Raw genomic sequence first — 25,275 nt, forward strand, 5'->3', positions numbered from 1 at the left:
TGGGGGGAAGGGACAGGGAGGAGCAGGATGGTGCTGAGCAACCCCAAAGCCAGCCCAGTTCCGGCATGGAGGTGGCCTAAAGCTGGAGGACCTTTCCCAGGGGGTCACTGGGGTGGGAGGCCCAGGGGTCATCTGCATCCCACCCAGGGATCTGCCCCACCCCTCCTGGATATGGAGGGGTCCCAGCTGGGGTCACATCCTGACCTGGAAGCATCCCGGGGTGGGGCAGAACATCCGGGTAGGGGAGGAGGGGAGGAACTGAGTCATCCTGAGGGATCTCCTTGGCAGGTCCACAGCATCCCAGGGGGCTGCAGCATTTGGGGAGGAGGGTGGGGGGGTACCTCACAGGGGAGCCTCAGCTTGCGCCCCCCCGCGCTCCCCCCCCCCCCCCCCAAATGTTCAGGTTTGGCCCCGAATGCAACCACCTCGTGGCCCCCTGCCCGAGGGCATCCCTTGAGGGCACCTCCCCTGCTCCAGGGCATCCACACCCCGGGCACCCGGCCCCCCAGGCACCCACGGAGCCACCGCGGGGGACATCGACGTACGAAATTTATTTAGGAAAACCGAAACCCACCAGAAAATAAACATCGGAGGAGGAGGAGAAAGAGGAGGAGAAGGAGGACAAGGAGAAAAAGGAGGAGGAGGAGAAAGAGGAGGAGAAAAAGGAGGAGGAGAAGGAGGAAGAGAAAAAGGAGGAGAAGGAGAAAGAGGAGGAGAAAGAGGAGGAGAAGGAGGAGGAGATAAAGGAGGAGGAGGAGAAGGAGAAGGAGGAGGAGAAAAAGGAGGAGGAGGAGAAGGAGGAGGAGAAAAAATCAGGAGAATGAGGAAGGAGGGGAAAAGGAGAAGGGGAAAGAGGAAGGAGGGGAAGAGGAGAAGGGGAAAGAGGAAGGAGGGGAAGAGGAGAAGGGGAAAGAGGAAGGAAGGGAAGAGGAGAAGGGGAAAGAGGGAGAAGGGGAAAGAGGAAGGAGGGGAAAAGGAGAAGGGGAAAGAGGAAGGAGGAGAAAAGGAGAAAGGGAAAGAGGAAGGAAGGGGAAAGGAGAAGGGGAAAGAGGAAGGAAGGGGAAAGGAGAAGGGGAAAGAGGAAGGAAGGGGGAAAGGAGAAGGGGAAAGAGGAAGGAAGGGGAAAGGAGAAGGGGAAAGAGGAAGGAAGGGGAAAGGAGAAGGGGAAAGAGGAAGGAAGGGGGAAAGGAGAAGGGGAAAGAGGAAGGAAGGGGAAAGGGAGAAGGGGGAAAGAGGAAGGAAGGGGAAAGGAGAAGGGGAAAGAGGAAGGAGGGGGGAAAGGAGAAGGGGAAAGAGGAAGGAATGGAAAAGGAGAAGGGGAAAGAGGAAGGAAGGGGAAAGGAGAAGGGGGAAAGAGGAAGGAATGGAAAAGGAGAAGGGGAAAGAGGAAGGAATGGAAAAGGAGAAGGGGAAAGAGGAAGGAGGGGAAAAGGAGAAGGGGAAAGAGGAAGGAATGGAAAAGGAGAAGGGGAAAGAGGAAGGAGGAGAAAAGGAGAAGAAAGAAGACAAGAAGAAGAAGAAAAGAAGGGGTTAAAGAAGGAGAAGAAGAAATAAGAAGAGGTTGAAGAAGGAGGAGAAGTAGAAAGGAGAAGAGGTTGAAAGAAGAAAAGATGAAAGAAGAGGTTGAAGAAGGACTAGAAGAAATGAAAGGTTGGAGAAGGAGAAGAAGGAAAGAAGAGACTGAAGGAGAAAGAATAGAAGAAGAGGTTGAAGAAGGAGGAGGAGAAAGAGGAAGACAGAAGAAGTAGGAGAAGAAGAAAGAAGGAGGAAGAAGAGGATGGAGAAGAGGAAAAAGAATAAGAGGAAGAGGAAGAAGAAAGGAGAGGAAGGAAGCAGAGAAAGAAAGGAGGAAAGAAGGAGAGGAAGCAGAAGAAAGAGAAAGGAAAAGAAGAAAAGGAGAGGAAGAAAGAGGAGGGGGAAGGAGAGGAAGAAAGAGGAGGAGGAAGGAGAGGAAGAAAGAGGAGGAGGAAGGAGAGGAAGAAAGAGGAGGAGGAAGGAGAGGAAGAAAGAGGAGGAGGAAGGAGAGGAAGAAAGAGGAGGAGGAAGGAGAGGAAGAAAGAGGAGGAAGGAGAGGAAGAAAGAGGAGGAAGGAGAGGAAGAAAGAGGAGGAGGAAGGAGAGGAAGAAAGAGGAGGGGGAAGGAGAGGAAGAAAGAGGAGGGGGAAGGAGAGGAAGAAAGAGGAGGGGGAAGGAGAGGAAGAAAGAGGAGGGGGAAGGAGAGGAAGAAAGAGGAGGGGGAAGGAGAGGAAGAAAGAGGAGGGGGAAGGAGAGGAAGAAAGAGGAGGGGGAAGGAGAGGAAGAAAGAGGAGGGGGAAGGAGAGGAAGAAAGAGGAGGGAGAAGGAGAGGAAGAAAGAGAAGAAGCAGAGGACGGAGAAGAGGAAGAGGAAGGAGGAGAAAGAAGAGAAGAAAGAGGAGGAAGAAGGGGCGGGGGTGAGGAGCAGCAGAGGAGCGCGGCGCAAAGTGCGGACGGAGAAGCCGGGGGTGGGGGGGGTCAGCTTTTGGGTGCTCCCCGCTCGGGGTGGTCCTGGCCGGATGCCCTCCCAGTGCCCAGCGGGGGCTGTACAGAGGCTGGCAGCTGGGAGGCTTCCACCACCCGCGGGCACCGGCGGCGGGAGGGCTGCGGAAGGGGAGGACAGCGCCTCCCCCCCCCCCCCCCCAAACAAAAACCCCAACCCCATGGCCCCCGGGGCTGTGCCCCCCCTGGGGCTGTGCCACCCCCAGCCTGCCAGCCGGGGGGGGGGGGTCTGGGAACCGCCTTCCTCCTCTTGCACTCTTGGTGGGGGGAGGGTTAGGGGGGGTGTGCTGCCTTCTGGGGTTGTCCCTGTACACACACACACACACCCCCGCCGTGTCCTCGCACGGTGCTGGGTTGGGGGGGTGGGGTGTGTTCTTTGAGGGGGGAGGGGCTCTCGCAGGTGGAGCCAAGGGCCAGCAGCCAGATGTGGTCCGAGGATGGTGGGGGCTCGGGGGGCAAACATCTGGCTAAAGGCATCTCCGAGTAGGTAAGGCAAAAGGACTTGAGGGCACTTGGTCCCCAGCAGGAGGTTTGGGGGGGGGGGGGGGAGGTCCCCCCAGGGGCTCCTGCAGGCACCTCCCCCCCCCACCCTGGGCTGCCAGGGGAGGTCCTTCTGAGCCAGGAGATGCCAAGGACAGCGGGCACCACTGTCACCTTCCCTGCCATGGGGGGGGGGGGGTGTGTGTGTGAAAAGGGGGGCCCCAACTCCTGTGCTGCCTTCTCTGGGGGTTTAGCAGCCCCCTGCATCCTGCACCCCCCACACACACCCAGCCCCCCGTGGTCCTCAGCTTGCCCTGGGGGTCCTGCTCGGGGCTGGCTTGGGTTGGGGGGGGGACAAAGAACTGGAAAGGGGGGTACAAAGAGCTGGAGGGGACCCTGTGGGGGCTGGATGGGCAAAAGGACATTTCCCCCCCCCCGAGGGGTGAGGAGGTCCAAAGAGGGTGGGGGGATGGAGAAGGAGGGTCCATGCATGGTGGTCTGCAGTGGGGACCACAGGAGGCCATGGGGGTCCATGCAGGGTGGTCTGCAGGACCAGAATGGACTACAGGAGACCATCAAGGACCATGCATGGTGGTCTGCAGGACCACAGGAGGCCATGGGGGGCTATGCAGGGTGGTCTGCAGGACCACAGGAGGCCATGGGGATCCATGCATGGTGGTCTGCAGGACCACAGGAGACCATCAAGATCCATGCATGGTGGTCTGCAGGTCCACAGGAGACCATCAGGATCCATGCATGATGGTCTGCAGGACCACAGGAGACCATCAGGGTCCATGCAGGGTGGTCTGCAGGACCACAGGAGGCCATGGGGGTCCATGCATGGTGGTCTGCAGGACCAGAAGGACCACAGAAGACCTTCAAGGTCCATGCATGGTGGTCTGCAGGACCACAGGAGGCCATGGGGGTCCATGCATGGTGGTCTGCAGGACCAGAAGGACCACAGAAGACCTTCAAGGTCCATGCATGGTGGTCTGCAGGACCACAGGAGGCCATCAGGGTCCATGCATGGTGGTCTGCAGGACCACAGGAGACCATCAAGATCCATGCATGGTGGTCTGCAGGACCACAGGAGACCATCAGGGTCCATGCATGGTGGTCTGCAGGTCCACAGGAGACCATCAGGGTCCATGCATGGTGGTCTGCAGGTCCACAGGAGACCATCAGGATCCATGCATGATGGTCTGCAGGTCCACAGGAGACCATCAGAGTCCATGCATGGTGGTCTGCAGGACCAGAAGGACCACAGAAGACCTTCAACGTCCATGCATGGTGGTCTGCAGGACCACAGGAGATGATCAGGGTCCATGCATGGTGGTCTGCAGGTCCACAGGAGGCCATGGGGGTCCATGCAGGGTGGTCTGCAGGACCTATGTGGACCACAGTAGGCCATGCTGGTCCATACATGGTGGTCTACAGGGCCAGAATGGACCACAGGAGACCATCAGGGTCCATGCATGGTGGTCTGCAGGTCCACAGGAGACCATCAAGATCCATGCATGGTGGTCTGCAGGTCCACAGGAGGCCATGGAGGTCCATGCAGGGTGGTCTGCAGGACCAGAAGGACCACAGAAGACCTTCAAGGTCCATGCATGGTGGTCTGCAGGACCAGAATGGACCAGAGGAGACCATCAGGATCCATGCAGGGTGGTCTGCAGGTCCACAGGAGACCATGGGGATCCATGCAGGGTGGTCTGCAGGACCAGAAGGAGGCCATGGGGGTCCATGCATGGTGGTCTGCAGGACCACAGGAGGCCATGGGGGTCCATGCAGGGTGGTCTGCAGGACCAGAAGGAGCACAGGAGGCCATGGGGGTCCATGCAGGGTGATGATTATGGGAGGAGCTGTGGAGCCCCTGGGAGCTGGAGCTGTTCATGGACATCTTGGTCACTGCTTGTGGAGGACAGAAGGCTCATGGGTGGCCACCACAGAGCAACACCCAGCTGCTGGGGACACGGTGAGGACAAGCTGGGGTCCCTCTGGGGGTGCAGGAGCCCCTCCTGGGGGGGTGCCATCAGGAGCCTCCCCTGCTCCTCCCCTCTCCCCCGAGCTTGGCAGCTCTGTAGCCCTTGCAGGGGCCGTGGCCCTGTGGGACCAGGCTGGCTGAAGGCCACCAAGTGGGGCTGAAGGTCCTGGCAGGAAGGCTTCCAGCCAGCAGCCGCTCCTCCAGCAGGGTGGCAGCAGGACCTGAGCAGGGGCTGGGGGCAGAGCACCTCCGGGCCCCCCCCCCCCTCCCGCTCCTCCCTGCTGCCTCTTCCTCCCCCTTCGTCCTGGCTCCTCTTGTCCTCAGCCGTCCTGCAGCCTCCTCTGGGGCACCTCTGCATGCCCTGAAGCCCCCCAGGTGCTGTCCTCTTCCATCCTGCGGCTCCCCAACCCCCTTGCAAGGGGAAGGACCCCTCCCGAGGTGACCCCTCCGGAGGTGCTCCCCCCGTGGATGCCGTCCCCATCGTCCCCCCAGGACCTGCAGCCCTTAAGGCAGTTCCAAGCACATCCTCCAGCCCCCACGCTGGCCTCTGCTGGCCCAGCACTGGAGGGGGACCCCTGAACCCCTGCCCCCCCCCTCCCCGGCCCCGTGTTGGGGGAAGGTCCTGGGGTAGAGGTTGGCAGCAGCTGCGGTGCTCCAGAGCCATCGATGTCCTCCCCCCCAGACTTCCTCCGCATGGCTTAGAGGGGGTGGGGGGCGAGGGGGGGAGGAGGAGGAGGGGTGGGGATGCTCCTGGTCCAGCCTCCGTTGTCCCTCCAGTGCCATCCTCCCTCCTCCTCACTCCGGCCCTGCCCCCTCGGGCCCTACCCCCTCGGGCTGCGCCCCTTCGGGCTCCAGGCAGCCGTTGAGCTGGGGGTCGGGGCCTTGGGGGTCGTATTCCTCGTCCAGGAAGTCCAAGGAGTTGTTGCTGGGCAGCCCCCGGATGGTGAACTTGTGAGAGACCTTGGTCCACTGCTCCCTGTTGCTGGCAACCCTCTGGTACAGCTCTGCCGCCTTGGGGAAGAGGTCCTGCAGCAGCCTGGGGAGGGGAGGGGGCAGGGGAGAGGGGGGAGAGGGGGAGAGGGGGAGAGGAGCACTTCCTCAGCAGGGGCTCCGACCCCTCAGCCAGGGCTGGAAGCTCAGCTCCTCAGCCCAAGCTTCCTGGAAGCTCAGCTTCTCGTCCCAGGCTTCCTGGAGTCCCAACAGCCCATCCCAAGCTTGCTGGAAGCTCAGATCCTCACCCCAAGCTTCCTGGAGTCCCAACAGCTTATCCCAAGCTTCCTAGAAGCTCAACTCCTCATCCCAGACTTCCTGGAGTCCCAACATCCCATCCCAAGCTTCCTGGAAGCTCAACTCCTCAGCCCAAGCTTCCTGGAGTCCCAACAGCTTATCCCAAGCTTCCTAGAAGCTCAACTCCTCATCCCAGGCTTCCTGGAGTCCCAACATCCCATCCCAAGCTTCCTGGAAGCTCAACTCCTCACCCCAAGCTTCCTGGAGTCCCAACAGCTTATCCCAAGCTTCCTAGAAGCTCAACTCCTCATCCCAGGCTTCCTGGAGTCCCAACATCCCATCCCAAGCTTCCTGGAAGCTCAACTCCTCAGCCCAAGCTTCCTGGAGTCCCAACAGCTCATCCCAAGCTTCCTGGAAGCTCAACTCCTCAGCCCAAGCTTCCTGGAAGCTCAGATCCTCAGCCCAAGCTTCCTGGACTCCAAACATCCCATCCCAAGCTACCTGGAAGCTCGGCTCCTCATCCCAAGCTTTCTGGAGTCCCAGCAGCTCAGCCCAAGCTTCCTGGAAGCTCAGCTCCCCATCCCAAGCTTCCTGGAGTCCCAACAGCCCATCCCAAGCTTCCTGGAAGCTCAGCTCCTCATCCCAAGCTTCCTGGAGTCCCAACAGCTCATCCCAAGCTTCCTGGAAGCTCAGCTCCTCAGCCCAAGCTTCCTGGAGTCCCAACAGCTCATCCCAAGCTTCCTGGAAGCTCAGCTCCTCATCCCAAGCTTCCTGGAGTCCCAACAGCCCATCCCAAGCTTCCTGGAAGCTCAACTCCTCATCCCAAGCTTCCTGGAGTCCCAACAGCTCATCCCAAGCTTCCTGGAAGCTCAGCTCCTCATCCCAAGCTTCCTGGAGTCCCAACAGCTCATCCCAAGCTTCCTGGAAGCTCAGCTCCTCATCCCAAGCTTCCTGGAGTCCCAACAGCTCATCCCAAGCTTCCTGGAAGCTCAACTCCTCAGCCCAAGCTTCCTGGAAGCTCAGCTCCTCATCCCAAGCTTCCTGGAGTCCCAACAGCTCATCCCAAGCTTCCTGGAAGCTCAGCTCCTCATCCCAAGCTTCCTGGAGTCCCAACAGCTCATCCCAAGCTTCCTGGAAGCTCAGCTCCTCATCCCAAGCTTCCTGGAGTCCCAACAGCTCATCCCAAGCTTCCTGGAAGCTCAGCTCCTCAGCCCAAGCTTCCTGGAGTCCCAACAGCTCATCCCAAGCTTCCTGGAAGCTCAGCTCCTCATCCCAAGCTTCCTGGAGTCCCAACATCCCATCCCAAGCTTCCTGGAAGCTCAGCTCCTCATCCCAAGCTTCCTGGAGTCCCAACAGCCCATCCCAAGCTTCCTGGAAGCTCAACTCCTCATCCCAAGCTTCCTGGAGTCCCAACATCCCATCCCAAGCTTCCTGGAAGCTCAACTCCTCAGCCCAGGCTTCCTGGAAGCTCAGATCCTCAGCCCAAGCTTCCCGGACTCCAAACATCCCACCCCAAGCTACCTGGAAGCTCGGCTCCTCATCCCAAGCTTTCTGGAGTCCCAGCAGCTCAGCCCAAGCTTCCTGGAAGCTCAGCTCCTCATCCCAAGCTTCCTGGAAGCTCAGATCCTCAGCTCAGGCTTCCTGGAGTCCCAACAGCTCATCCCAAGCTTCCTGGAAGCTCAACTCCTCATCCCAGGCTTCCTGGAGTCCCAACAGCCCATCCCAAGCTCCCTGGAAGCTCAACTCCTCAGCCCAGGCTTCCTGGAAGCTCAGATCCTCAGCCCAAGCTTTCTGGAGTCCCAACAGCCCATCCCAAGCTTCCTGGAAGCTGAGATCCTCATCCCAGGCTTCCTGGAGTCCCAACAGCTCATCCCAAGCTTCCTGGAAGCTCAGCTCCTCATCCCAAGCTTCCTGGAGTCCCAACATCCCATCCCAAGATTCCTGGGAGCTCAGATCCTCAGCCCAAGCTCCCTGGAAGCTCAGATCCTCATCCCAAGCTTCCTGGAAGCTCAGCTCCTCATCCCAAGCTTTCTGGAGTCCCAACAGCCCATCCCAAGCTTCCTGGAAGCTGAGATCCTCATCCCAGGCTTCCTGGAGTCCCAACAGCCCATCCCAAGCTTCCTGGAAGCTCAACTCCTCATCCCAAGCTTCCTGGAGTCCCAACATCCCATCCCAAGCTTCCTGGAAGCTCAGATCCTCAGCCCAAGCTTCCTGGAAGCTCAGATCCTCATCCCAAGCTTCCTGGAGTCCCAACAGCCCATCCCAAGCTTCCTGGGAGCTCAGATCCTCAGCCCAAGCTCCCTGGAAGCTCAAGACCAAGTGGTGGGTGGTTGGCAGAGGTGCCAAAGTGTGGGTGGCAGAGGTGGGTGGGTGGCAGCCATGGGTTGAGTGTCAGCAGTGGGTGGGTGGCAGAGCTGCCAAGGTGTGGGTGGCAGAGGTGAGTGGGGGGCAGCCATGGGGTGAGTGTCAGCAGTGGGTGGGTGGCAGAGGTGCCAAGGTGTGGGTGGCAGAGGTGGAGGTGCTCAGAACCCCCTGCCCAGGCCTCTCCAAGCCCTTCTGCCCAGCCCCCCTTGGGCCAGGGCGGGGTGGCAGTGCCCGGGGGGGCCGGCTGGTGCCAGGGGCCAGGCTGGCACTCACTTGTAGATGGGCATGGCGATGTGCTCCATGAAGCTGATCTGCAGCTCGGGGATGTAGGCCTTCTCCCTGTCCATCATCTCCAGGGGGCGGTTGCCCATGGCCTTCTCCTGCAAGGGGGTGCCCAGGGCAGTGCCCAGCACTGGTGCCCAACCCCTCTTCCACCTCATCCTCCCCTCCCCCCATTCAGGTGCCAGCTGGCCCTGGTGCCACCTACCAGGTCACCCTGGGAGAAGAACTCCTTGTAGATCAGCTCCTGCAAGGCACAACCTGTCAGGGCCACTGCCCCCCAGCCCTGCCCGGCCCCCACTCCTCCTCCTCCTCACCCCACCCCTGCCCTCCCCCCACCCTCTCACACCTGCCCACCCCACCTCCCCTCCCCTCCCCCCATTTCCCCTGCCCTGCCTTCCCTATCCCACCCCACCTCCCCTCCCCCCCGCCCTCCCCCCACCTTGCCTCCCCCCTTCCCTCCCCACCCCTTCCCTCCCCCCCACCTTCCCTCCCCACCCATGCCCTCCCCCACCTTCCCTTCCCACCCATGCCCTCCCCCACCTTCCCTTCCCACCCATGCCCTCCCCCCACCTTCCCTCCCCTCCCCTGCCCTCCCCCCACCTTCCCCTCCCCCTTACACCTGCCCTCCCTTCCCTATCCCACTCCACCTCTCCTTCCCCCCGCCGCCCTCCCCCCTATGCCCTCCTACCTTTCCTTCCCCACCCACCTGCCCTTCCCTCTCCCCCTTGCCCACCCCCCTGCCCTCCCCCCACACCTTCCCTCCCCCCTCTCCCCACCCTAACCCCTTGCCTTCCCCCCAGCCCCCCCCCCCCCCCATTTCCCCTGGAGCTTCTCCCCCCTCCCCCCCGCGGGGCTCCTTCCCCGGGGGCTGCAGCCCCTCTGCGGGGCACGATGCCAGCCCGGGGGAGCCGGCTGGGCACCCGCAGCCGCCAGGCCGAGCCCGGGGGGGGTGGGGGGAGGAGGGGGGCAAGGCCCCGGCCCTGCCGACTCACAGCGATCTTCCTGGTGGTCTTCCAGCCCTTGGTCTGGTCGGAGAGGTCGCAGGAGGTCATCAGGAGGCAGAGGAGGAGGCTGCGGTGCTGCTTGTTCTTGGGGTCGTAGCCCACTGCCGGCCGAGGGGAGGGCAAGGGGCTGGCTTGGGGGGAGGGGCTCTGCGGAGGCTGCCCACCCCCCGACCCCACCCCCACCCCCTACCCTCTGCAGGAGGAGGCTGAAGGCAGCCCAGAGAGAGCCTTGGTGGGGTGGGTGCCCACCACCCCCTGCCCCCAGCCCCCTACCCTCTGCAGGAGGAGGCTGAAGGCAGCCCAGAGAGAGCCTTGGTGGGGTGGGTGCCCACCACCCCCTGCCCCCAGCCCCCTACCCTCTGCAGGAGGAGGCTGAAGGCAGCCCAGAGAGAGCCTTGGTGGGGTGGGTGCCCACCACCCCCTGCCCCCAGCCCCCTACCCTCTGCAGGAGGAGGCTGAAGGCAGCCCAGAGAGAGCCTTGGTGGGGTGGGGTGGGGATGGAGATGAGGATGGGATGGTATAGGATGGCATGGGATGGGGATGGAGATGAGGATGGGATGGTATAGGATGGCATGGGATGGGGATGGAGATGAGGATGGGATGGTATAGGATGGCATGGGATGGGGATGAGCATGGGGATGGGGTGAGGATGAGGATGGGGATGAGAATGGGGATGAGGATAGGGATGGGGATGGGGATGAGGATGGGATGAGGATGGGATGGGATGAGGATGGGGATGAGAATGGGGATGAGCATGGGGATGGGGATGAGGATGGGATGGAGATGAGGATGGGGATGGGGATGGGATGGGGATGAGGATGGGGTGAAGATGAGCATGGGGATGGGGATGAGCATGGGGATGGGGATGGGGAGGGATGGGGTGGGGCTGGGGTCCCACCACTCCCCTCCTCACCCCCCAGTGCCAGGCAGGAGCTTCACCTTCTGCCATCTTCTGGAGGTCCTTGAAGATGCGCAGGTGGTGAGCCAGGTCGGTGGCCAGGATGATGTCCCTCATCAGGTCCAGCATCCGCTGGTAGTCCTGCGGGGGCAGCACCAGGTGGGTGCTGGGCACCACCTCCGGGCCCCCAGGAGCCAGGGCTGGGGGAGATGGAGGCTCTGGAGGGGCAACTCAAGCCAGAGGGGCACCCAAGGCTTTGGAGGGGAAGCTGAAGCTCTGGAGGGGGACCCAAGGCTGGAGGGGGAACTGAAGCCAGAGGGGGATCCAAGGCTCTGGAGGGGGACCCAAGGCTCCAGAGGGGCAACTGAAGTCAGAGGGGGACCCAAGGCTCTGGAAGGGGACCCAAGGCTGGAGGGGGAACTGAAGCCAGAGGGGGATCCAAGGCTCTGGAGGGGAATCTGAGGCTCTGGAGGGGGACCCAAGGCTCCAGAGGGGCAACTGAAGTCAGAGGGGGACCCAAGGCTCTGGAGGGGGACCCAAGGCTGGAGGGGGAACTGAAGCCAGAGGGGGATCCAAGGCTCTGGAGGGGAATCTGAGGCTCTGGAGGGGGACCCAAGGCTCCAGAGGGGCAACTGAAACCAGAGGAGGACCCAAGGCTCTGGAGGGGGACCCAAGGCTGGAGGGGGAACTGAAGCCAGAGGAGGACCCAAGGCTCTGGAGGAGGACCCAAGGCTCTGGAGGGGGACCCAAGGCTCTGGAGGGGGACCCAAGGCCAGAGGGGGGACCCAAGGTGCTGAAAGGGGACCCAAGGTGCTGAAAGGGGACCCAAGGCTCTGGAGGGGGACCTGAGGCCAGAGGGGGGACCCAAGGCCAGAGGGGGGACCCAAGGCTAGAGGGGGGACCCCAGGCTCTGGAGTGGGAACCGAGGCTGGAGGGAGACCCAAAGCCAGAGGGGGACCCAAGGTGCTGGAGGGGGACCCGAGGCTAGAGGGGGACCCAAGGTGCTGGAGGGGGACCTGAGGCTAGAGGGGGACCCAAGGTGCTGGAGGGGAATCTGAGGCTGTGGAGGGGGACCCGAGGTCAGAGGGGGGACCCAAGACTAGAGGGGGAACTGAGGCTGGAGGGAGGGAGACCCAAAGCCAGAGGGAGACCCAAGGTGCTGGAGGGGGACCCAAGGCTCTAGAGGGGAGTCCAAGGTAGTGGAGGGGAAGCCGAAGCTCTGAAGGGGGACCCGAGGCCAGAGGGGGGACCCAAGGGGCTGAAGGGGGCCCCCAGGCTCCGGGTTGGGCCCCCAGGCTCCGGAGGGAGGCCCCAGCCCCCAGCCTCACCTTGCGTGAGAAGTGGTCGAAGATGTTGCAGCCTTGGCTGTTGAGGATGGCGATGGCCTGGGCGAAGTGGTGCCGCTGCGGGGGTCACCCAGGGCACGGGGGTGAGGCTGGGGGCACCGCTGGGGGCACCCCCAGAGCCCCTGGCGGGAGGGAAGGAGGGAGGGAGGGCAAGGGCAAGGGCAGGAGCTCACCTCCATGACGGAGCCCTCAGAGCTGTAGAGCGCGGCCAGGACGGACTTCTGCGGGGGCAAAGCGGCCAAGGGGCATGGAGCTGGGCAGCACCCAGCCCCTGCCTGGGCACCAGCCCTGGCACCAACATCACCACCGATGCCACCAGCACCCCCACTCCACCAACGCCCCCACCAATGCCACTACATCAATGCCACCACCAATGCCACCACTGCCACCACCAACACCCCCACCAATGCCACCACATCAATACCACCACCATACCATCACATCAATGCCACCACTGCCACCACCAGTGCCACCACCACAACACCACCAATGCCACCACTGCCACCACCACCACTGCCACCACATCAATGCCACCACTGCCACCACCAATGCCACCACTGCCACCAACACCCCCACACCACCAATGCCACCACAGCCACCACCACCATCCCCACCACACCACCACCACTGCCACCACCATCACCAACACCCCCATAACCCCACCACCAATGCCACCACTGCCACCAACACCATCACCAACACCCCCACACCACCACCACCAATGCCACAACAATGCCACCACCATACCACTACCAATGCCAACACCACCACCAGTGCCACCACCATCACCCCAAGGCCACCACCCCACCACCACATCAATGCCACCACCGCCATCCCCACCAATGCCACTACTACTACCACCAATGCCACCACCCCCCATGCCACCACCCCCATCCTCCCCACCACACTGATGCCACCACCATACCACTACCAGTGCCACTAGTGCCACTACCACACCACACCAATGCCACCACCTGCAGCACCACCAACATGCCACCACCACCAGTGCCACCACCAATGCCACCATCACCAATGCCACCATCACCAATGCCCCCAATGCCACCACCAATGCCACCACTATCACAAATGCCACCAATGCCACCACCACCACCAATGCCATCTCTGCCACCAATGCCACCATCATCACCACCACACCAATGCTACAACCAACACCACCAATGCCACTACCATCACCACCAACACCACCAATGCCAGCACCATCACCAACACCACCAATGCCACCACCATCACCACCAATGCCACCAATGCCATCATACCACCACCATCATCTCCATTCCAGTGCCACCACCACACCAGTGCCACCACCACCACCCCTGCCACCTCCATCACCAATGCCACCAATGCCACCAATGCCATCATACCACCACCATCACACCAATGCCACCAGCATCACCAATGCCACCAATGCCATCATGCCACCACCATCACCACCCCTGCCACCACCATCACCAATGCCAGCATGCCACCACCATCATCTCCATTCCAGTGCCACCACCACCACCACACCAATGCCACCACCATCACCACCAATGCCATCATGCCACCACCATCACACCAATGCCACCATCACCACCCCTGCCACCACCATCACCCCCCCCCCCGCCCCGTGCCAGCGCCGTGCCAGTGCCAGGCTGGGCTCACCGAGGCCACCTGGAAGGAGTTATTGGTGCCCCTGTGGTCCAGGTCGTGGCACATGCAGGAGATGAAGAGGGCAAAGATCTCGATGTCTCTGGGGGGGGCAAGGAGGGCACCTGAGGAGGGCAGGAGGAGGGCAGAAGGGCCAGGGGGAGGGGAGGCGCCGGGGCAGGCTGAGGGCGGGCAGGAGGAGGGCAGAAGGGGCAAGGAGAGGGGGAAGGGAAGATGCCAGGGCAGGAAGGAGGAGGGCAGAAGGGACAAAGAGGGTGGAGGAGAGGTGCCAGTGCAAGCTGAGGGCAGAAGGGGCAGGGTGGGGAGGGAGGGGAGATGCCAGGGCAGGCTGAGGATTAGGGATAGGGATAGGAGGTGCCAGGGCAGGGTTAGGGATAGGATTAGGGATAGGATTAGGGATAGGAGGTGCCAGGGCAGGCTGAGGGTTAGGGTTAGGGATAGGAGATGCCAGGCCAGGCTGAGGGCTAGGGTTAGGGATAGGAGGTGCCAGGGCAGACTGAGGGTTAGGGTTAGGGATAGGAGGTGCCAGGGCAGGATTAGGGTTAGGATTAGGGATAGGAGGTGCCAGGGCAGGCTGAGGGTTAGGGTTAGGGATAGGAGGTGCCAGGACAGGATTAGGGTTAGGATTAGGGTTAGGAGATGCCAGGGCAGGCTGAGGGTTAGGATTAGGGATAGGAGGGTTAGGGTTAGGGATAGGAGGTGCCAGGGCAGGCTGAGGGTTAGGGTTAGGGATAGGAGGTGCCAGGGCAGGCTGAGGGTTAGGGTTAGGGATAGGAGGTGCCAGGACAGGATTAGGGTTAGGATTAGGGTTAGGAGATGCCAGGGCAGGCTGAGGGTTAGGATTAGGGATAGGAGGGTTAGGGTTAGGGATAGGAGGTGCCAGGGCTAATGATAGGAGGTGCCAGGGCAGGCTGAGGGTTAGGGATAGGGATAGGAGGTGCCAGGGCAGGCTGAGGGTAAGGTTCAGGGTCAGGTCAGGCAGCAGGAGGGCAGAAGGAGCAGGGGGGTGGTGCCAGGGCAGGCTGGGGCAGGGGGGGGCCGGATCCTTACTCCAGGTAGTTGACCAGCTCCAGGTTCTTGTAGAGCAGGTAGCAGAAGTGGGAGACGGAGAAGGCGTGCATCCAGTTGTGGTACGGAGGGTCCCTGTAGCCCTTCTTCACCATCAGGCAGAACCTGGCATCAGAGGTGGCACAGCCCCCTTCAGCGCCACCCCCCCAGGGCCTGGCACCGCGCCCCCGAGGCGGTGGAGGGGGGAGGGGCGGCGGGCCGACCTGGTGAGCGTCTGTCTGTCCATCTTGTAGGTGCTGATGAAGTTCATGTCCTGCAGCATGCTGAGGATGGCCTGCGGGGGGCGCCCGAGGGCTGGCACCGGCAGCGGCGACAAAGCCTCTGCCGCCCAGCGCCCCCCTGCCCTCCCCCTCTCCGGGTTGTGCCACCTCGGGGGGGGTGGGGGGGTGGGGTGGCGGGGAGGAGGATGCCCAAGGAGGGGCAGGAGATTCCCTCCAGCCCAGCCCCCTGCTGGGGGTGGCAGGGGAGGGAGGTCTGGGACAGGGCACTGAGGGGAGGGTGGCACTGAGTGCACACAGGAGAGGGTGGCAGTGGGGTGGCACAGAGGGGAGGGTGGCACTGGGGTGGCACGGAGGGGAGGGTGGCACTGGGGTGGCACAGAGGGGAAGGTGGCACTGGGTGCACACAGGAGATGGTGGCACTGGGGTGGCATACAGGGGAGGGTGGCATTGGGGGCACAGAGGGGAGGGTGGCACTGGGGTGGCACGGAGGGGAGGGTGGCACTGGGGTGGCACAGAGGGGAAGGTGGCACTGGGTGCACACAGGAGATGGTGGCACTGGGGTGGCATACAGGGGAGGGTGGCATTGGGGGCACAGAGGGGAGGGTGGCACTGGGGTGGCACGGAGGGGAGGGTGGCACTGAGGGCACACAGGGGAGGGTGGCACTGGTTGGGGAGCAGGGGAGGGTGGCACTGGGGTGGCATAGAGGGGAGGGTGGCACTGGGGTTGCACAGAGGGGAAGGTGGCGCTGGGGTGGAACAGGAGATGGTGGCACTGGGGTGGCACGGAGGGGAGGGTGGCAGCGGTGCTGACCATGGAGGTGTCGTCCTCGGGCAGGGAGCGGGGCGTGTAGGTGAAGCTGGCGAAGTTGGGGTCGATGGTGGCCACGGGCTGGATGCCCTCGCTCAGCAGCTTTGTGTATTCATCATCTGACACCTGCAGGAGCCACAGCGCCCCCAGGCTGTCCCCAGGCTGTCCCCAGTGCCACCTCCCCCCCAGCACCAGGACAGAACCTCCGAGGTTCCACCCCCAGACCCTTCGTCCCCGGCGAGAGCGGAGGACCTCTGGGTTCCAGCAGCCCCAGCCCCGCCCCCAGCTGTGACTGGGGAGGGGGGGCAGCAGGGTGGCAGGGGTGGCCCTGGCTGTGCCCTGGCAGCTCACCTTCATGTGGTACATCATCATCTCGTTGGCCAGGTGGCTGCGGTACTGCGCCTCATTCACCTTCTTGTACAGCAGAGACTGGGGCGGGAAGGGAGTGGGAGAGGGGAGGGCTGAAGGGGGGCAGGAGCCCCTCCAGACCTCCCCAACGGCCCCCAGCCCACCCTCTGGCTTCTTTGGCCTGTCCCATCCCATTTCAACCCAACCCAACCCATCCTCAGCCCAACTCATCCCATCCTCATCCCCACCACCCTTTCCGTCCCACCCATCGCCATCAATCCCAGCCCATCCCATCCCACCCATCATAGCCTAGCCCAGCCCATCCCTTCCATCTGAGCCCATCCCATCCTAGCCCATCCCATCCCACCCATCCTAGCCCATCCCATCCCACCCATCCTAGCCTATCCCATCCCATCCACCCCACCCATCCCATCCATCCTAGTTCATCCCATCCCACCCATCCTATCCCATCCCATCCTAGCCTATCCCATCCCACCCATCCTAGCCCATCCCATCCACCCCACCCATCCCATCCATCCCATCCCACCCATCCTAGCCCATCCCATCCACCCCACCCATCCCATCCCCTCCCACCCATCCTAGCCCATCCCATCCACCCCACCCATCCCATCCATCCCATCCCACCCATCCTAGCCCATCCCATCCACCCCACCCATCCCATCCATCCCATCCCACCCATCCTAGCCCATCCCATCCACCCCACCCATCCCATCCATCCCATCCCACCCATCCTAGCCTATCCCATCCCATCCACCCCACCCATCCCATCCATCCTAGTTCATCCCATCCCACCCATCCTATCCCATCCCATCCTAGCCCATCCCATCCCACCCATCCTAGCCTATCCCATCCCATCCACCCCACCCATCCCATCCATCCTAGTTCATCCCATCCCACCCATCCTATCCCATCCCATCCTAGCCTATCCCATCCCACCCATCCTAGCCCATCCCATCCACCCCACCCATCCCATCCATCCCATCCCACCCATCCTAGCCCATCCCATCCACCCCACCCATCCCATCCCCTCCCACCCATCCTAGCCCATCCCATCCACCCCACCCATCCCATCCATCCCATCCCACCCATCCTAGCCCATCCCATCCACCCCACCCATCCCATCCCCTCCCACCCATCCTAGCCCATCCCATCCACCCCACCCATCCCATCCATCCCATCCCACCCATCCTAGCCCATCCCATCCACCCCACCCATCCCATCCATCCCCTCCCACCCATCCTAGCCCATCCCATCCACCCCACCCATCCCATCCATCCCATCCCACCCATCCTAGTCCATCCCATCCCATCCACCCCACGCAGCCCAGCCCATCCCATCCCCTCCCACCCATCCTAGCCCATCCCATCCAACCCACCCATCCCATCCCCTCCCACCAATCCTAGCCCATCCCATCCAACCCACCCATCCCATCCATCCTAGCCCTTCCCATCCCATCCCACCCATCCCAGCCCATCCCCTCCCATCCATCCTATCCCATCCCATCCCATCCATCCCATCCCATCCATCCTATCCCATCCCATCCCACCCATCCCATCCCATCCATCCTAGCCCTTCCCATCCCATCCCCCCCACCCATCCCCACCCTATCCCCACCCTATCCCATCCATCCTAGCCCATCCCCTCCCACCCATCCCATCCCATCCCATCCATTTTAGCCCATCCACCCTAGTCCATCTATCCCATCCCATCCCCTACCACCCATCCAATACCATCCACCCCACCCATCCTATCCCACCCCATCCTATCCCACCCCCTCCCCACCACCCCTTGTCCCCACCGATTGGGGCCAGGAGAGGTCTCCAACATCTCCACCCCTGTGCCAGCTCTGGCTGTGCCCTGCCCAGGCTGCGCCCCCCCCAGGGCTGGGCACCTACGTGGGCGATGCTGATGCCGCAGTAGATGGAGAAGGCAGTGGCCAGGTCCTCATCAAACTTGCTGAACCAGGGCCCATTGATCTTGTTCACCAGCTCGGCCACCCCGATCACCTCTGGCACACAGGGGCACAGGATCAGGCCCTGCTGCTGGGCACAGGCTCATGGCCATGGGCACAGGATCAGGCCCTGGTGCTGGGCACAGGCCAGCTGGTGCCCAGGCTGAGTGTTGGGCAGGCTGGAAGGCTCCCAGGCCAGGCGATGCCCAGGCTAGGTGATGCCCAGGCTGGGTGATACCCATGCTGGGAGGTGCTCAGACCAGGTTGTGCCCATGCTGGGAGGATCCCAGGCTGGGTGATGCCCAGGCTGGGTGATATCCATGCCTGGAGACTCCCAGACCAGGTGGTGCCCATGCTAGGAGGCTCCCAGGCTGGATGATACCCATGCTGGGAGGTGCTCAGACCAGGCTGTGCCCATGCTGGGAGGCTCCCGGGCAGTGCGGTGCCCATGCCGGGTGGTGCCCATGCTGGGAGGCTCCCAGGCGGTGCGGTGCCCGTGCCGGGCGGTGCCCACGCTGGGAGGCTCCTGGGCGGTGCGGTGCCCGTGCTGGGCGGTGCCCACGCTGGGAGGCTCCCGGGCGGTGCGGTGCCCGTGCTGGGCGGTGCCCACGCTGGGAGGCTCCCAGGCGGTGCGGTGCCCGTGCTGGGCGGTGCCCACGCTGGGAGGTTCCCAGGCAGTGCGGTGCCCGTGCTGGGCGGTGCCCACGCTGGGAGGCTCCCAGGCGGTGCGGTGCCCATGCCGGGCGGTGCCCACGCTGGGAGGCTCCCAGGCAGTGCGGTGCCCGTGCTGGGCGGTGCCCACGCTGGGAGGTTCCCAGGCTGTCTGGTGCCTGTGCCGGGTGGTGCCCACGCTGGGAGGCTCCCGGGCCGGGCGGGGGCAGGGGTGGCACTGACCTTGGCTCTCGTTCTTGATGGGGAAGCAGAGGATGTTCCTGGTCCGGAAGCCGGTGCTGTCATCCACGCCGCGGTAGAACAGGGGGTGGGAGTAGGCGTCCTGGATGTTGAGGATCTTGCCCGTGGTGGCCACGTGCCCGGCGATGCCCTGGTCTGCGGGGATCCTGATCTCGTAGCTCTACAGGGGGGCAGGGAGGGTTGCCAAGGGCTGGGTGGGGCTGGGCACGCCTCCCCCCACCCCCGTGCCAGGTGGAATCCCCCCCCTCCCCCCGGGGTGCCCTGCGCTCACCTCGTCGTCCACCACCCCCCCCGTCGAAGACTTTGGCAACCAGCTCGTGGCTGAGGCGGTCCAGGAGGAACACAGAGCAGCTGCAGGGGGCAGGCAGGTACAGGGGCATCAGGATCCGGCCATCCCCATCCATCCATCCATACATCTTCATCCATCCATCCATCCATCCATCCATCTCCATCCATCCATCCATCCATGCATCCATCTTCATCCATCCATCCATCTCCATCCATCCCTCCCCATCCATCTCCATCCCGCCCCATCCATCTCCATCCATCCATCCATCCATCCCCATCCTTCCATCCCCATCCATCCCTCCCCATCCATCTCCATCCCACCCCATCCATCTCCATCCATCCATCCATCCATCCATCCATCCATCCATCCATCCATCCATCCATCCCCATCCTTCCATCCCCATCCATCCCTCCCCATCCATCTCCATCCCACCCCATCCATCTCCATCCATCCATCCATCCATCCATCCATCCCCATCCTTCCATCCCCATCCATCCCTCCCCATCCATCTCCATCCATCCACCTCCATCCACCCATCCATCCATCTCCATCCATCCATCTCCATCCATCCACCCATCCATCCATCTCCATCCATCCATCTCCATCCATCCACCCATCCATCCACCCATCCATCCACCCATCTCCATCCATCCATCCATCCATCCACCCATCCCCATGCATCCATCCCTCTCCATCCCCCTCCACCCATCCCCATCCATCTCCATGCATCCATCTCCATGCATCCATCCATCCATCCATCCATCCACCCATCTCCATCCGTCCCCATCCATCCCTCCATCTCCATCCATTCCTCCATCTCCATCCCTCCATCCCCATCCATCCATCCATCCACCCATCTCTACCCATCCCTCTGCCTCCCTCTCCCTCCCTGCCGGTGCCCCCTGGTGCCCGGTGCCAGTCTCACATCTCGGCGTTGCTCAGGTTCCGGGCCTCAGTGATGATCTCCTGGAGCAGGACTGAGACATCATCTGGGGGGGGAGTGGGCAAGGCTCAGGGACCCCTGCCCAGGCAGCAGCCACCTCCCACCCCCCACTCCCCTCATCATGGCTGGGACGGGGGGTAGCCACCACCCTACGGGTCACCATGCCCCGGTGCCACCACCCCAGGGGTTGCCATGCCCTGGTGCCACCATCCCAGGGGACACCATGCCCTGGTGCCACCATCCCGGGGGTCACCATCCCTTAGTGCCACCACCCCAGAGGGATTACCATCCCCTAGTGCCACCATCCCAGGGGTCACCATCCCCTAGTGCCACCACCCCAGAGTACACCATGCCCTGGTGCCACCACCCCAGGGGACACCATACCCCAATGTCACCATCCCAGGGGTCACCATCCCCTAGTGCCACCACCCCCGGGCTTACCATCCCTTAGTGCCACTACCCCAGAGGGTTTACCATGCCCTGGTGCCACCATCCCAGGGGTTACCATGCCCCAGTGCCACCACCCCAGGGGTCACCATCCCTTAGTGCCACCACCCCAGAGGAATTACCATCCCCTAGTGCCACCATCCCAGGGCACACCATCCCTTAGTGCCACCACCCCTGAGGGATTACCATCCCCTAGTGCCACCACTCCAGAGGGTTTACCATGCCCTGGTGCCACCACCCCAGGGGGCACCTACCCAAGTGCGTGAAGAGATTCTTCGCCACCTGCAGCAGGGCCTGGAGGACATCAGAGGGGGCATCAGAAAGGGCATCGGGGGGGGGGGGGTGTGAGACATAAGGGGGGGGGGGTCAGAAAGGGGGGGGTATCATCAGAGGGGGCATTAGGAAGAGTATCAGAGGGGGCCTCAGGGGAGAACATCAGCTGTGGCATCAGAAGGGGCATCAGAGGGGGACATTAGAGGGGTCATTCAGGGGGGCTTATGAGTGGGCATTGTGGGGGGACATGAGAGGAGGCATCAGAGTGGGCATTGGGGGGGGCTTATGAGTGGGCATTAGGGGGGACATCAGAGTGGGACATTATCAGAGGGGGCATCAGAGGGGGCAGCATCAGAGGGGACATCAGGGGAGAGGGACATCCAAGGGGACATCATCAGAGGAGGGCATCAGAGTGGGACATCATCAGAGAGGGCATCAGGAGGGTATGGGGGGCATCAGAGGGGGACATCGGGAGGGGTTCCCCCAGGAGTGTGCCCGCGGCAGGGAGGTGCCAGGGGCAGGGAGGGTGCTGGCGGCAGGGGTGGTGCCCGAAGCGAGGAGGTGCCGAGGGGTGGGAGGTGCCCACGGCGGGGAGGGGGGTGGCGGGGAGGGGGTGCCCGGGTGGCACTGACCTGGCACTCACACTTGAGCTTCTGCTCCTTCTGGAAGGCCAGGGTGCTGGTGAGCACTGTGGAGGTGTAGCAGAAGCAGTGCAGGATCTTGTGCTCGTCCGAGCGAGTGTAGCTGCCGCGGGGACACCGGCGACGCTCAGCGGGCACCCGGGGGGCACGCGCCCACGGGGCTCCCGGCGGGCTCCCGGGGGGCACTTAGGGGACAGCTAGGGGACACTCGGGAGCACCCAGGGGACACTTAGCCAGCGGACACTTAGGGGGCAGCCAGGGGACACTTAAGGGGCACCCAGGGAACACTTGGGAGAACCCAGGGGACACCCAGGGGACACTCAGGGGACAGTTAAGGGACACTTAGCCAGGGGACACTTAGGGGGCAGCCAGGGGACACTCAGGAGCACCCAGGGGACACTTACCCAGCGGACACTTAGGGGGCACCTAGGGGACACTCAGAGGACAGTTAAGGGACACTTAGCCAGCAGACACTTAGGGGGCAGCCAGGGGACACTTAAGGGGCATCCAGGGGACACCCAGGGGACAGTTAAGGGACACTTAGCCAGCAGACACTTAGGGGGCACCCAGGGGACACTTAGGGGACACCCAGGGGGCACACAGGGGACACCCAGGGGACAGTTAAGGGACACTTAGCCAGCAGACACTTAGGGGGCAGCCAGGGGACATCCAGGGGACACTTAGGGGACAGTTAAGGGACACGGACAGTTAAGGGACACTTAGCCAGCAGACACTTAGAGGGCACCCAGGGAACACTTGGGAGCACCTAGGGGGCACCCAGGGGACACTCAGGGGACAGTAAGGGACACTTACCCAGCAGACACTTAGGGGGCACCAGGAGGGACACCCAAGTGAGACTCGAGGGACACTTACCCCAGGGGACACCCAGGGGACACCTCAGGCCTCTCTCCACGCCCAGCAGTGCCCCCTGAAGGCCGCGGGGGGAAGGGACACCCTGGGGGGCCGTGGTGCCCCCTGGTGGCCGCGGGAGGAAGGGATGCAGTGGGGGGCAGTGGTGTCTCCTAGCGGCCATGAGCAGAGGGGACACCCCAGGGGGCTGTGGTGCCCCCTGGTGGCTGTGAGTGGAGGGGACGCCCTGGGGGGCAGAGGGGATGCCCCAGGGGGCTGTGGCTGAGGGAGGAAGGGCTGAGGGGGGTGGAGGGCAGTGGTGCCCTCTAGCAGCCACAGGCAGAGGGGATGATGCAGGGGGCAGCAGTGCCCCATGCCGGCTGTGAGTGGAGGGGACATCCTGGGGGCAGAGGGAACGACCTGGGGAGCAGCGGTGCCCCCTGGTGGCTGCGAGTGGAGGGGACGCCCTGGGGGGCAGCGGGGATGCCCCGGGGGACAGCGGTGCCCCCTGGTGGCCGCGAGGGGAGGGGATGCACTGGGGGGCAGAGGGGAGGACCCGGGGGGCAGCAGTGCCTGCTGGTGGCCGTGAGTGGAGGGGACGCCCCAGGAGGCAACGGGGAGGACCCGAGGGACAGCGGTGCCCCCTGGTGGCCGCGAGTGGAGGGGACGCCCCGGGGGGCAGCGGTGCCCCCTGGCGGCGGCGGGGGGAGCGGGGGGCGCTCACCTCTCTCCGCTGAGCTTGTTGAAGGCGCAGGCCAAGGCCACGACCTGCGCGGTGGCTCTGCTGGTCACAGGGACGCACAGCATGGAGCTCACCTCCGTGCCCAGCATGCGGCTCAGCTGCTCGTGCTCCTCCTGCCGGCACCGCGGGCACCCCCGTGGGCATCTCCCCACCGGGGCACCCAGGCGGCTGCCTCCACGCGGGGCACCCTTGGGGCACCCCCGTGGGCATCTCCACATGGGCACCAATTGGGCATCAAGGTGGGCATCTCCCCAGCAGGCACCCATGCGGTGCCTCCCCACAGGGCACCCAGGTGGGCATCTCCATGTGGGCATCTCCCCAGCGGGCACACATGCAGTGCCTCCCCACAGGGCACCCAGGTGGGCATCTCCACATGGGCACCAATTGGGCATCAAGGTGGGCATCTCCCCAGCGGGCACCCATGCAGTGCCTCCCCCCAGGGTACCCCTGTGGGCATCTCCATGTGGGCATCTTCACATGGGCACCAATTGGGCATCAAGGTGGGCATCTCCATGTGGGCATCTCCACGTGGGCATCTCCATGTGGGCACCAACTGGGCAGCAAGGTGGGCATCTCCCCAGTGGGCAACCATGCAGTGCCTCCCCACAGGGCACCCAGGTGGGCATCTCCATGTGGGCATCTCCCCAGCGGGCACACATGCAGTGCCTCCCCCCAGGGTACCCAGGTGGGCATCTCCATGTGGGCATCTTCACATGGGCACCAATTGGGCATCAAGGTGGGCATCTCCATGTGGGCATCTCCACATGGGCACCAACTGGGCAGCAAAGTGGGCATCTCCCCAATGGGCACCCATGCAGTGCCTCCCCCCAGGGTACCCCTGTGGGCATCTCCATGTGGGCATCTTCACATGGGCACCAATTGGGCATCAAGGTGGGCATCTCCATGTGGGCATCTCCACGTGGGCATCTCCATGTGGGCACCAACTGGGCAGCAAGGTGGGCATCTCCCCAGTGGGCAACCATGCAGTGCCTCCCCACAGGGCACCCAGGTGGGCATCTCCATGTGGGCATCTCCCCAGCGGGCACACATGCAGTGCCTCCCCACAGGGCACCCAGGTGGGCATCTCCACATGGGCACCAATTGGGCATCAAGGTGGGCATCTCCCCAGCGGGCACCCATGCAGTGCCTCCCCACAGGGCACCCAGGTGGGCATCTCCATGTGGGTATCTTCACATGGGCACTGATTGGGCACCCAGGTGGGCATCTCCTCAGCAGGCACCCATGCAGTGCCTCCCCCCAGGGTACCCAGGTGGGCATCTCCATGTGGGCATCTTCACATGGGCACCAATTGGGCATCAAGGTGGGCATCTCCATGTGGGCACCAACTGGGCAGCAAGGTGGGCATCTCCCCAGTGGGCAACCATGCAGTGCCTCCCCACAGGGCACCCAGGTGGGCATCTCCATGTGGGTCTCTCCACATGGGCACCAATGGGGCACCCAGTTGGGCATCTCCATGTGGGGCACCAAGCTGGGTATCTCCACATGGGCACCCAGGTGGGGCACTCACATGGGCATCTCTCCATGAGGCACCAAGGTGGGAATCTCTACATGGGCACCAAGCTGGGTATCTCCACATGGGCACTCATGGGGAGCCAAGGTGGGCATCTCCACGTGGGACACCACGGTGGGCATCTGTACATGGGTGCCTGTGGGGCACCCAGGTGGGCATCTCCCCTTGTGGCAGTAAGGTGGGCAGCTCCCCATAGGGTACCCATAAGGCACCGAGGTGGGCATCTGCCCGTGGGACACCGAGGTGGGCACCTCCTCCTCCCCAGCAGAGGGCACACAGCGCCCCCTAGAGGAGCTGGCAGGGCTGGCACCCACCTGGCTGATGTCCTGCAGGGTGATTGACTTCTTGTCCTCCACCACCCTGCCCAGGCGCCCGAAGGTCAGCTGCGGGGGCACGAGCTGCCCTCAGCCCCTGGCACTCCCTGCCCCCTGCCCACCCTGTGCCAGCCCCGTGCCCACCCCAG

General features: G+C 63.3%; 1 protein-coding gene across 1 annotated transcript in view; it reads right to left on the reverse strand.

The window, feature by feature from the left end:
• Positions 1-2,483: 2,483 nt before the first annotated feature.
• The window catches only part of PDE2A (phosphodiesterase 2A), an 86,269-nt gene continuing 63,477 nt past the window's right edge, over positions 2,484-25,275 (reverse strand). The window contains 21 exon segments of the mRNA XM_068170381.1: positions 2,484-6,015; positions 8,844-8,950; positions 9,058-9,096; positions 9,845-9,957; positions 10,796-10,895; positions 12,083-12,157; positions 12,274-12,321; positions 13,763-13,850; positions 14,819-14,941; positions 15,040-15,110; positions 15,869-15,991; positions 16,217-16,294; positions 18,130-18,242; positions 19,080-19,257; positions 19,369-19,389; positions 19,391-19,448; positions 20,312-20,375; positions 21,031-21,070; positions 21,682-21,793; positions 23,264-23,394; positions 25,127-25,195. Of these exon segments, the coding sequence (XP_068026482.1) occupies positions 5,775-6,015; positions 8,844-8,950; positions 9,058-9,096; positions 9,845-9,957; positions 10,796-10,895; positions 12,083-12,157; positions 12,274-12,321; positions 13,763-13,850; positions 14,819-14,941; positions 15,040-15,110; positions 15,869-15,991; positions 16,217-16,294; positions 18,130-18,242; positions 19,080-19,257; positions 19,369-19,389; positions 19,391-19,448; positions 20,312-20,375; positions 21,031-21,070; positions 21,682-21,793; positions 23,264-23,394; positions 25,127-25,195 (1,992 nt within the window). The 3' untranslated portion in view covers positions 2,484-5,774.

The sequence above is a fragment of the Melanerpes formicivorus genome, unplaced genomic scaffold (genome assembly GCF_026170545.1).
Source record: "Melanerpes formicivorus ecotype bairdi unplaced genomic scaffold, bMelFor1.0.p_v2 SCAF_364, whole genome shotgun sequence".
Lineage (NCBI taxonomy): Eukaryota > Metazoa > Chordata > Aves > Piciformes > Picidae > Melanerpes > Melanerpes formicivorus.